At 44.0% G+C, this 13,013-nt stretch overlaps 1 protein-coding gene across 1 annotated transcript; it reads right to left on the reverse strand.

The window, feature by feature from the left end:
• Positions 1-10,086: 10,086 nt before the first annotated feature.
• Positions 10,087-11,091, reverse strand: GPR12 (G protein-coupled receptor 12). Its single transcript, XM_066621859.1, has one exon. The coding sequence runs from the start codon at positions 11,089-11,091 to the stop codon at positions 10,087-10,089; it is 1,005 nt and encodes a 334-aa protein (XP_066477956.1).
• Between the last annotated feature and the right edge of the window lie 1,922 nt (positions 11,092-13,013).

The raw sequence follows: 13,013 nt of genomic DNA on the forward strand, positions 1-13,013 counted from the left end.
AAGCAAGAGTTTGGGGATGCAAGTACACAAAAAGAAACAAGAATGCAATTGAAAAAGAGCCACATTTATAATGCTATAAAATCATGATGTGACTCATGACTCTGAACATCTGGGGACACATAGCACTGAAAAAGCTATTAGTCACTCCCAACAGGCTGAAAGACTCAGCTGGTGGAAAAAGGGTTAGGGACATGCCAGGGCTTTTTCTTGCAAATGAAATGCTATACACAAGGCACACAGTTAATGATACAGAGCTCACACTGGGGCAATTCACAGCTGAGCACGCAGACCAGAGCTGTTGCTAATTAAAGAAATTCTAGTTGATTTAGCTATACGAGTTTTAAACTATATCAATTAATTGTCACAAATTCAGTCAGATGGTGGTATTAATTATTATTATTAACAGTATTTATATACTGCTTTTCAACAAAAAAGTTCACAAAGTGGTTTACAGAGAAAAATCAAACAACTAGTGGCTCCCTGTCCCAAAAGGGCTCACAATCTAAAAAGATGCAAAAGAACACCAGCAGGCAGCCACTAGATAAGATACTGCTGGGGCACGGCGGGCCAGTTACTCTGCCCCTGCTGAAAAGAGGAGCACCCACTTGAAAAAGTGCCTCTAACCCAGTTAGCAGGGGTTGTATGGTCAATAGTGACACTTTACCCTGCTGACCCCAGACTCTCACTTCTGGTTAAGTCAACAGGAAGGATAAAAGAGCACTATCAGATCCTCTCTCAGCCTTCTCTTCTCCAGGCTGAACATACCAAATTTCTTCAAGCAAGCCCTACAAGGAAAGGTTGAGGGAACTTGGTATGTTCAGCCTGGAGAAGACTGAGAAGGGATATGATTGCACTCCTCAAATACTTGCCATATGGAAGAAGGGGCAATTTTGTTCTCGACTGCCTCTGGAAGTAGAACTAGATCCAATGGGTACAAACCGCAAGAGATTCTGATTGGTTATCAGGAAAAAATTCTTGACGGTAAGGGCAGTGGAAAAGAACTTTGAACCCTCATGTAATCTATTCTAGCAAGTATAGAGTTATTGGCCAGTTGTTGGCCAGCCCTTCCCTGACCACAGGAACTGCAGCTAAGCAGGGGTCTTGTCTATCTATACAGTTACTCTAGTTTTTATTGTTTTCAAGTTTGCCTCTAATTTCAAGATCTGATCTGGTCTAAATTAAAGGACCTGATTTTGTCCTTCCCCCCTTTCTTTTTGCCTTTTTGCCCACTTGCTTTTTATTAGTCACTTGCCTGGTTCTTTCTGATCAAAGCAGAGTGTTGTTGCCCTTCTCTCTCTGACAGACACTACAAGGGCAAATGTGAGTGCTTAAAAGGCGCAGTTGGCCAGGTCACCTGGCTTTCAGGAACATTCCTTTGGCAACTGGCTTCTGGACTGAGGGGCCTTCCTAACTGGGCCCACCCCAGATAAGGAGGTGGGTGAGGAAGGGCACCCTTTTTTGGCTCTTTCCCTCTTAGTGGCAGCAACTACCACCACCGACAGAGAAACACTGATGGCTGTACTTGATACCTAGAATCTCATCAATCTGTTAATTTGGTGCAATATACAGGTAGCTTGGAGGCAATGGACAAAGAGCATCTCTGGTAGATTTTTCAAAATTTGGGTAATGTTTAACCAATCATCATTTAAAAGAGACATTTTGAGACATACAAAATTATGCAGGGGATGGATAGACTGAATAGAGGGATGGTCTTTTCCATCTCACACAACACCAGAACCAGGGAACATCCACTAAAATTGAGTGCTGGGAGACTTAGGACAGACAAAAGAAAAATATTTCTTTACCAGCATGTAGTTAGTCTGTGGAACTCCTTGCCACAGGATGTGGTGATCTGGCCTAGATGCCTTTAAAAGGGGACTGAACAAATTTCTGGAGGAAAAGTCTATCAGGGGTTACAAACCATGATATGTATGTGCAACCTCCTGATTTTAGAAGTGGGCTACCTCAAGATGCCAGATGCAAGGGCACCAGGATGCAGGTCTCTTATTGCCTTGCGTGCTCCCTGGTGGGCTACTGTGAGATACAGGAAGCTGGACTAGATGAGCTTTGGCCTGATTCAGCAGGGCTTTTCTTATGAATTCTATGAATGGTTTCTTCAGGTATCAAACAGGAAATCGCATGTACATCCACTACATTCATATTAATGTTATGCAAATTATGGGTAAATAAAATGTGAAAACAACACAGTCTTTCAGCTCATGATACTTGGTGGTCTTCAACACTAAATGTTCTGGAAGCACAGGAAGTTGCCTTATATGGAGTCAGATTATTGGTTCATCATGCTCAGAATTGTCCAAACTGATGGACAGCAGCAATACAGGATCTCAGATAGGGGTCTTTTCCAGTTTTACTTGGAGATGCCGGGACTTGAATCTGGGACTTTCGGCACACAAAGTATGTGCTTTAACATTGAGCTAACGTGTCTCCCCAAGCATATCAACAGGGTTCCTGAACGAATCCACTTTCAAATACTGTTCTGCACAACAATTCATGCATAACTCTTTTAGAGACTGCATTCTTCTAGTATAAATCAAAATTAGGGCACTTTCACAAGTGACATTGGATTCTAGCACTTGGAAATTTTTTAAGCAAAAGCAGGTTTGAAACCCTATCAAAGGGAGGGTGAGAGAGTGAGTGAGAGACAACTGGACTGAGAGGGGGCAGGTTGTAGCACCAAAATGGAGCACAGAAAAAGCCTTTCCCCACTTGCAAAGTTTGGCTCTTAATGTGAAATACAGACCAGAAAAGCACCATTTTAAATGAAATGTATCTTCTAACTTATGATTGATGTAGGTTTTTCCATTTGCATTACAAACATTAAACATGCAAAAGCCTCACCACTTGTGCAAATGGCCTTAGCATCCTATTAATTTTTTTTCTTCTTTAAAATCTGTCCATGCGTTATCTCCAGAACCATTCTAGAACTATAAGCAGCACTGTGCATGCATATCTTGCTGCTCCTGCTCAGACTAGGAAATGACATCTGTGTGTCCCTGATACTCTCTCCAGGGAGCACTTGGAAGATCTGAGGCCTTGTTCAGAGCCAGAGGCTATGACACAAACTAGTAAGACAAAGAAATAGGTAGAATGAATATCTTGGGGAAGAATATAGAAGTTCTCTGCTTTCTGATGAATCCTTTCATCATCTCTGAGAACTACAATGGCAGAAAATGACATCTACATTTTCTGGCCTTGTATTTATATTATTATTAATTATTATTAACAGTATTTATATACCGCTTTTCAACTAAAAAGTATTTTTGTATTTATATGTGCATAGATCCCAGTCCAAGAGCTTTGGCAGGGAAGTAATTTGAACTTAAGATATAGTAAAATATAAATCTTGATGATGCCTCACATGCAATCAAGTTACTATTGGCTCGGCAGAAATAAAGTCCATGAACCAAAGGAGGGACAAGAGTAAGAGAAAAGAGAAGCACGGATATAGCTAGTGCTTTGCTTGCTGTAATCACTGCAGCTACTGACCCTGCCAAAGTGCACATCTAAACAGCGGCTTAGAATTGTGAACATGAGAAGTGTGGCAGTGAAAGCAGACAGCAAAATTGCAGCCATTCATACAGTTTTCTTCCCCACATGAACAGCCCTTCTTTGGATCCGGTTTAAAAGCTTACATGAAGGTCTACAGAGATGTCAGGGACTGAACCTGGACTTTCCGGATGTCAAAAATGTGCTCTACTGCTGAGCAACAGCTTCACCTACTTCTCACTACTGCGTATAGAATTGAGGACTGCGGGGGGGGGGGGGGGATTGATTCTGCAAGTTTGCATCTGAAGCCAGTTGTGTATGGTAGTCATTGGCTGGTGATGTTTCCAAAAATCTCCCTATCCCCAGAGCAGTTTTACACTTTTAAGGTTTGCTTAAGAAAAAAAATTAATGAACCAACAGATAAGCCTCCATGGAGCAATTTCAAAAATGAAAAAGGGCAGACAGTCTGCCTGAGGAATGGGGGAGGGGAGCGTTTGATCTCTGAGCTGAGCCAGTATTTGATTTACTACTATGTAAATCCATCCTTTCAGTTGTGAGCTCCTCCTGCAGCTGAGGGAGGCACTGTGAGATCCGTCCCAAATACGTCTGTCTTCACATTTAACCCAAAGAACAAACTGAAATGCTAAAATCTCCATTCCTATCAATAAATCACCTAACCATTAAAATCATGGAGGTAAGCTATCTTCCATGTTCCATTGCCTTTTGAAGTCTGATGGACAGCAACACATTAAAGGGGCTTTTCAGTAGTGGCCCTCACTTTGGAATTCCCTGCCCTCTTGCAGTGGTGCATGAACAAGAAGTTACATACTCCTTTCTCCCCCCCCCCATTTTTTTCCTCACTTCTTTCATGGGGTGGTATAATCTGCCACTACATCAAAACTGGGCAAATAAAGGTTTGCTTGCAAACCCAAACAGGAAGCCTCACCTTGATTATGGTCTGGTTTCCAGGTAAATGATGATTTTCTAAGAACCAGTAAGTAACAGGATACTGTATAGCAGAGAAAGGTGTCAATGAGGACATCAAAGATAGGATCTCAAAACACATAGATGAACAGGCCTTGCTGAGGGTGAATCAGCATGGCTTCTGTAAGGGTAAGTCTTGCCTCACGAACCTTATAGAATTCTTTGAAAAGGTCAACAGGCATGTGGATGCGGGAGAACCCGTAGACATTATATATCTGGACTCTCAGAAGGCGTTCGACAGGGTCCCTCACCAAAGACTACTGAAAAAACTCCACAGTCAGGGAATTAGAGGACAGGTCCTCTCATGGATTGAGAACTGGTTGAAGACTAGGAAACAGAGAGTGGGTGTCAATGGGCAATTTTCACAATGGAGAGAAGTGAAAAGCAGTGTGCCCCAAGGATCTGCCCTGGGACCAGTGCTTTTCAACCTCTTCATAAATGACCTGGAGACAGGGTTGAGCAGTGAGATGGCAAAGTCTGCAGACAACACCAAACTTTTCCGAGTGGTGAAGACCAGATGAGATTGTGAGGAGCTCCAGAAGGATCTCTCCAGACTGGCAGAATGGGCAACAAAATGGCAGATGCGCTTCAATTTCAGTAAGTGTAAGGTCATGCACACTGGGGCAAAAAATCAAAACTTTAGATATAGGCTGATGGGTTCTGAGCTGTCTGTGACAGATCAGGAGAAAGATCTTGGGGTGGTGGTGGACAGCTTGATGAAAGTGTCGACCCAATGTGCGGTGGCAGTAAAAAAGGCCAATTCTATGCTTGGGATCATTAGGAAAGGTATTGAGAACAAAACGGCTAATATTATAATGCCACTGTACAAATTGATGGTAAGGCCACACCTGGAGTATTGTGTCCAGTTCTGGTCGCCGCATCTCAAAAAAGACATAGTGGAAATGGAAAAGGTGCAAAAGAGAACGACTAAGATGATTACGGGGCTGGGGCACCTTCCTTATGAGGAAAGGCTACGGTGTTTGGGCCTCTTCAGCCTAGAAAAGAAGCACCTGAGGGGGGACATGATTGAGACTTACAAAATTATGCAGGGGATGGACAGAGTGGATAGAGAGATGCTCTTTACACTCTCACATAACACCAGAACCAGGGGACATCCACTAAAATTGAGTGTTGGGAGAGTTAGAACAGACAAAATAAAATATTTCTTTACTCAGCGTGTGGTTGGTCTGTGGAACTCCTTGCCACAGTATGTGGTGATGGCGTCTGGCCTGGACGCCTTTAAAAGGGGATTGGACAAGTTTCTGGAGGAAACGGGTCTACCAGTGGCTTCTAATTATGATGTACCATTCAAGCTCAGCATCTGTGTCTCTCTGAAGATCAATGACGGGAGCAACAGTGGGAGATAGACAGGTATGATGCCTTCATGCCCTGCATTTGGCTGGGTATTATGAAAAACAGGATGCTGGATTAAATGAGCCTTTGGGCTGATACAGCAGGGCTTTTCTTCTTAATAATATAAGAAGGACCCTGCTGGATCAAACAAAAGGCTGATCTAGTCCAGAAGTGGGATATGTGTGGGAAAGAAATAAAAGAGGAAGGAACCTGAGGCTCACTGATGTAACACCAGTGCATGATTTGGTGTTGCATTTGAACTGAGCCATGGACTAAAAGAAGTTGGTGGGTAGAATCAATTTCTCTTCCAGTCTGGTCATCTTATTGACTTACATGGAATTAGGTAGGAGGCAGTTTACAACCTGCACAGATAACAAATCACAATTACTGGACATATTGGAGAAAGACAGAGAGAACAAGATGTTTTCTACAATGTTTTCACAAGTTAATTTTTGACAAGATTTTCTGTTTGTCTTAGCAAGACAATACAATTTTAAAATCAATTTCCTTTTTTTTAATTTTAGCAAACAAGTCTAACATGAAGTTTGTCATATTTCATACATTTTACACTTTGTATAAAAATTGACAGTATTCACCCTAGACCACATTATGCCTCCTTGTTAATAATAAGAAACTGGAAATTACCAGGACTGCTTTAATATACAAACATAGACAAAGAAATGTATTATAGTATTTTGAGACATGGATTCTTGCTCAGATCTAAGCGTCTGATGAATCCAGAAGGTATTGTGGGTTTATTACACCATTTTGGGTAAGTCCTTACAATTTTACAGATGAAAACCTCAAGCTAGAGTCAAATTTGGCATAAAAACTAAGTTATTGCCATTTATACCCCTATGGTCTTACACTCCTAAAGTCTCAAACAAACTGAGACCTATGCACACATATGAAATCCTGTTCTGTGTATAGCTTACAAATTGTTAAAATCACAGAAACTTGCCACAAAAGCCACAATCATCAGAATAGTCACATGAAAAGACAGGGAGTGAGGACCGATTCAAACATGCTTAATTGAGGAGGTGCAGCCCTTGCACTGGGACTGTACCACCTCAATTTTCAGGTGAAGAGTTGTTCGTTTTAAAGTGCCCCCTGTAAAAACACAGCAAATCATAGACTGGCTAGGCTGCAAAAACTCTCCACTTGAAACAAGAGGCTATCAACCCCACAGCACTAGAAGACTGTACTATGACAAATTTGTAAGATTGAATCAGCCCTTCATTTAGTAAGATTGAATGCCAGCAATATGGTAACTTCTTCCATCTATATACTATACTGGTTTTGTTTTTTTAAATATAATTTTCAATATTTCTGTTTTTACATTTTAAAAATTGGAACTGATTTATACAGAACAATACTAATGAAACAATCTACTCAATTTCTAAACATTCAGAAGATATGTAAACTCATGATAATGCATAGCAATCACATTCCTGGACATCCCAGGTCCAAGTTCATAAGCTTCCAGGCTTACCTTGCCCTCCCCTCAAGCAGCTCTTCAACCCCTTGCTCCCCCTCCCCAATAATTCCTGGGCCTTCAGCCAGATCCTCTCCTTTATTGCACCAAAGAGTTGTCATCTTTCTACTGGCAAAGTTTTGGTGCTTATAATGGCTGCATAACGGGCAGAAATTCAATAGGTGTTGCTTTGTCTGACATGAAGATATAGTGACAGGGACACCTTGCTACAGTGCTGCGGGCTTTGCAACCATTAAAGGCACAGAGTCTCAAAACAGAAAAGGGGCAATCCTGTTAGATTTCCCAGAAATCCTCAGATTTTTTTTTCTAGCTGTGGTCTCCAGGTTCATGCTTTCTGTCTGCTTGGCAAATGGGAGAAGCCTTGGAGCTGGGTATCCTGCTGACTGATGCAGACCCCAGGGATCTCCCCTCCGTGGCTCAGACACAGCAGTATAAGTGCTTACATTTCATCAAAACTAATAATGAGTTAGCACAAAAACGCCCCTTAAATTTTACACATTAGAGAAGATTTTTTTAAAAAAAAATTCCATTAAGATTTTTACCTTTGTCCAAACACAAATCACACATTGAAACATAGCCCTGCATCATAACACTCTTCAGAAAATGTTGTCTTGCACAAACACAGATTTAATTATTCATGAGAAGAACCTTCCTCTTTCACGCTGGAATTAATACTCTGGGATGGATCAGAATGACATGCCTACAGTACTGTGCTCTGAAAATGGGGGTGATTTGTTGTCTTTGCTAGAAAAGTAGAAAACATGATTCATATGCATTTTGCTATATGGCATTTCCATCTAATGTGCTCAAACTAGAAACTGTTAAACTTCAGAATCTGAGGTCAGAGTAGAATAAAGAGACTGTCATGTCATCATTTTATTAAATTGTTCTCGCAGCCTGGAAGATGACTATTTAAAAAAGAATTAACAGCCCCCAACATAATTCTTTTTCACCAGCCTGCATGTCTCCCCTTGTGTCATCAAGTGTCACAGCATGCCAATGTACACAACTAGTGAAACTGTTACTCCCCCAAAGCATGTGGGCAAGTGGCAAATTGCAAGACTGTCTGGGAAACTTAATCCCGTTGAAAAATGGCATATACTGAGCTTTATTACTGCGTCATAGCGCTCTCAATTATTGCAAATTAGTTGCTCAGAATGTCTCATCATAAACCCCAAATTAGGCAATACTAACAGGGCTATTAAAGATTCCTGTTGCTTTGACAGTTTGGCTCATGTTAAAATGAACTGAGGTATGGTTTATGTTTGTTCATTCTGGGCCCAATCCTATGCAATTTTCCAGCTCTGGTGTAGCCACACTGCAGCCCCAAGGTAAGGGAACAAATGTTCCCATACTTTAAGGAGGCCTCTGAGACTGCCTCCCCATCACAGGATGCAGTGCACCCCCCCCATTGGCAAGGATGCACTGGCACCAGAACATTGGATAGGATTGGGCCCTCTGCCTGCTAAGATTGAGAAGGATACTTTTGTGACCAAAAAAAAAAAAAACATGCAGCATAATTGGTCTCAATTATGTACACAATTTAGAAAAAAATTTTTTTTTGCTTGATCAGAGAAGTGATGGGAAGCCATAGAGAGGGGCTGCTTGTGAGGTTACCTTTTAAGCAAATTTCTGTGCATCCCTTGCATGGGATACAAAAGATGCATTCCCAGGCTTCCTTTGAGAAGTTTACAGTCTGGAAAGCAAGTTTCCAGGCTACCTTTGCTAAAACAGGAACCATGCACAAAGTTTAGATATAGATATACATCCACACTGGGATGCACATCAGAAAGCAAAGAATCCCATACAGGTCCCAGCCACACTCCTTTCCACTTTGTAGTCCCAAAGGGAACATACATCCAAATGGATGTCTCAGGCTACTAGCTGCACATAAGGCTTCATGGTCTGTGACTAACTCTTCTTAAACTTTATTTGCATGTGTCCAAAAATGTGGGTCATAAGATAAATACCTCTTAAAAACATCAGAAGAGGTCCTGTGAGACAGGCAGCCCACTGACTATAAAGTAGTCCTATTAAAGTCAATGGAACTACTCCACTAAGTTGGTTGTGGGTTGCAGACTTTGCCCTGATTTGGAGCTCCATGTGCACTTCGGTACACACACAGAGTTCCTGTACCAGTCGGCTCTCCATTCACTCAAATGGAGAAAGCAGGTTTGCACATGCATCCCTTTCAATTCAGAAGACACCCCCTTTGTACAAATTAACAGTGAAGCCTGCAAGAAACTGCTGGATCAAAGGAGGCTGGCCTTGTTAAATAACAAGAATAGAACCTGAGCAACACTCAAAGTTGACAAGAATATGATTTTTTGCTTCCAGAAATGTTCCTGAAACTATACAATGCAATGGCTATCCACACATTAAACTGTAACTGGGCCCATCTGTGTATTCAATACAATACTTTTAGTCTGTACCTGGGAACAATTATTCACACATTTCATTCAACAAAGTTGGAAACTTTATACAGTGTACACAGATAGCTGGTTTGTCATCGTGAACCCAGATTCAGCCACTCTCTTGGAACTATGTACCTGGGTACAGACATTCTGTACTTGGGCAGACTATAACATGTGAACACCCTAAAGTTTACTTTGGTCACTGGGATTTTTCTTTCTGAAAAGATCAATACCCCCTGTGGCTTGAGCATGAATCTATTATGTACAATTTAATGAAAGTTGCGAAGCCATATAATACGCTAGAAAATAGATACATGTCCTGCTATCTCTCAATCAAACATCACTGGGTGATCTCGCTCTTGCAGAGAGGTTAGAAGGAATGCAGCCACAGCAGATGAGCCAAAGTGCCTTCTGTATTTCTTGATTTCGAAAAGCATATATTACAGGGTTGATGATGGAGTTGTATGTGGCCGGAAGGAGGGTAGCATAGGTGTATATAGAAGGATAGGTGTAATCAGCTATTAAAGAATACAGTGTAAAAGGCATCCAGCAAGCAGCAAAGGTTCCCAGGATAATCGCTAAAGTTGACACTCCTTTTCGGGTTGTCACATAGTGGGAAGTGGCCAGGAAATGGTGTTGCAAGGCAATCTGATGGGCATGGCGCATCACGATTTTACAGATCTGAATGTATAGCTGTAGCATGAGAGCAAACATAAGCAAGAAAGAGACAGAGAGGACAGCAGCGTTATTTTTAGTGAGCGGTCTGATAACACTGCAGGTGGATTCGTCCTTGAGGCAGTTCCAGCCCATGACAGGCAGCAGTCCAATACAGATAGAGGCTCCCCAGAGCAAAATGAGCATGATATAGGTGAAAGTGACAGTCCTCTCGGAATTGTAAGTCAAGGCGTAATAGAGGGAGAGGTAACGATCGACAGTGATAGCCAGCAAACTGCCGACAGAGGCAGAGAAAGAAGCAACAATCAGTCCGACTGTTACCAGCTTAGTAGATTCCGACTGGACAAGGTAGGCAAAAATAAAATTGAAGATCAATCCAATTCCCGCTAAGAGGTCTGCCAAGGCCAGGCTGCCTATCAGGAGGAACATGGGGGCACGAAGGCTGGGATTATGGAAGATAATAAGGACCACAACAGCATTTTCACAGGAGATAAGGGTTCCCGAAGTACACAAGACAATATCCCAAGGGTTTACTATAAAGCCAGGCTTTGGGTCATTGACAGGAATCAGAGAGGTGACAGCAGCCGATACATTCTCAGTCGGGCTGGCTTCTAAGTGATCCTGAGGCAGCCACGTTACATTAACCTTCAGGTCTTCGTTCATATTTAAACCCGTCTTCTTCAATGAAAAGACAATTTTTATTGCAATTTGCAGATTATAGCAGCACTGAGCATGCAATTAACCTTAAGATGTCTCAACAAACAGGCAGCCACATGTTACATAAACATGACTGTACAAGACGATGGGAGGACACATCAAATAGTCATGAGAAACACTTTCTCTCCTTCACACAAACACCAGAGGAAAGCTGCAGGAGGGTCCTGCTGTCCTCACCAATGCAGGGCCACACCACATCAGGACCTGCCGGAAAGATGCTGAAAGTAGATACATCTCTACCTAAGTTGAGATACTGAAAGAGGCAGGCTGCGCCCAACACAAAATCCTCCTCAGTCACCATTTCAAATTCATGACACCCCAAGCCTCAAAACAGAGCCTATTGGAGGTTTGTTCTGTATTTTTTTTTTACCTCAATTAAGAGAATAAGGCTGCAATCCTATCCACGCTTACCTGGGAGTAAACCCCATGGACCATAATGGGACTTACTTCTAAGTAGGCATGCATAGGATTGGGCTCTCAGGTTACAATTCTGTCCATATTGACCTGGGAGTAAGCCCTGTTGACTATAATGGGACTTACTTCTGAGTAGGCATGCATAGGCATGGGCCTGAGGCTGCAATCCTAGCCACATTTACCTGGGAGTAAGCCCCACTGACTATAATGCGACTTACTTCTGTGTAGGCATGCATAGGATTGGGCTCTCAGGCTGCAATCCTATCCACATTTACCTAGAAGTAAGCCCCATTGACTAAAATGGGACTTACTTCTGAGTAGGCATGCATAGGATTGCTCTCAGGCTGCAATCCTAGCCACGTTTACCTGGGAGTAAGCCCCTTTGATTATAATGCGACCTTCTTCTGAGTAGACATGCACAGGATGAGGCTCTAAACCCCCGAGCGGGGGCCACGTCCTATCGCAGCTAAATAGGTGGAGGGAGGGGGAGGGGAAACGGATGCTGCAGCAGAACCTCTTTGGCACTGAGTGAGCATCAATGGGGGGGCAGGGGCAGGTAGACAGAGGGGGAAGAATGTCATGCAGGGGGTGGTGGCGGGAGACGCAGCAGCTCCCAGCAGCAGGCGCATGGGGTGGACATGGACGGACAGACAGACACAGGCACGAGCACGACAGCCGGGACGAGCCCTCTGGTCACCTTGGCTTCTCCTCTGGAAGAAGAGGAGGAGGAGGAAGATCGCCGCTTCCCTTCTATGCAGCAAGGCTGGCTGCTGCCGCTGCCGGCACGCTCATTGTTCGCAGCGCAGCGCAGCGCAGGCACGAGCGACGGGGAGCAGCTCCAGCTCCAGCCCCCGCGCCGGGGCTCTGCAGGCGGGGAGCGCAGGTGCGGAGAGCAGCACCCCCTTCAGCGCGGCATGGCATGCGGCGCTGCCTGGCGCATCTGGGGGGAGGCGGCGGCGGGATGCAGGGCGCGCCTGGCAGCAGCAGCCCAGCCTGCGAGCACGTGAGCCGCGCGGCCAGCAAGGTGGGCTGCGCGATGGGGGCGCCCAAAGCGAGGCGGCGGCTGAGAGGGAAAGACCTGCTGCTGCTCCGTCCGTGCGCACGCGCCGGCGTCTCCAGGGCATCCGGGGCCGAGCACACCCTGGAGCTGCCTGCAACCTCCCCAAGTCTCCTCCATAGGCTCAGAAGCCTATACCCCTCCCCCCTCACCAGCCCCTCCCCAGGGCACAATCCTATGCCTGCCTACTCAGAAGTCAGTCCTGGCGCCTTCAGTGGGGCTTACTCCCAGGAAAGTGTGACTGGGGTTGCAGCCTGACTTCACACCCTCTTACCTCCCCCTCCGAAACCCAGACACACACTTCGCCTCGTTGCCCAGGATGAACCTGACTGCAGATAGTGCTTTCAATAGCAACAATTCAGGCCTGGGTCATCTGATGTGGTGATAATGGAGAGGG

Source organism: Tiliqua scincoides, chromosome 3 (assembly GCF_035046505.1).
Source record: "Tiliqua scincoides isolate rTilSci1 chromosome 3, rTilSci1.hap2, whole genome shotgun sequence".
Taxonomy (NCBI): Eukaryota; Metazoa; Chordata; class Lepidosauria; order Squamata; family Scincidae; genus Tiliqua; species Tiliqua scincoides.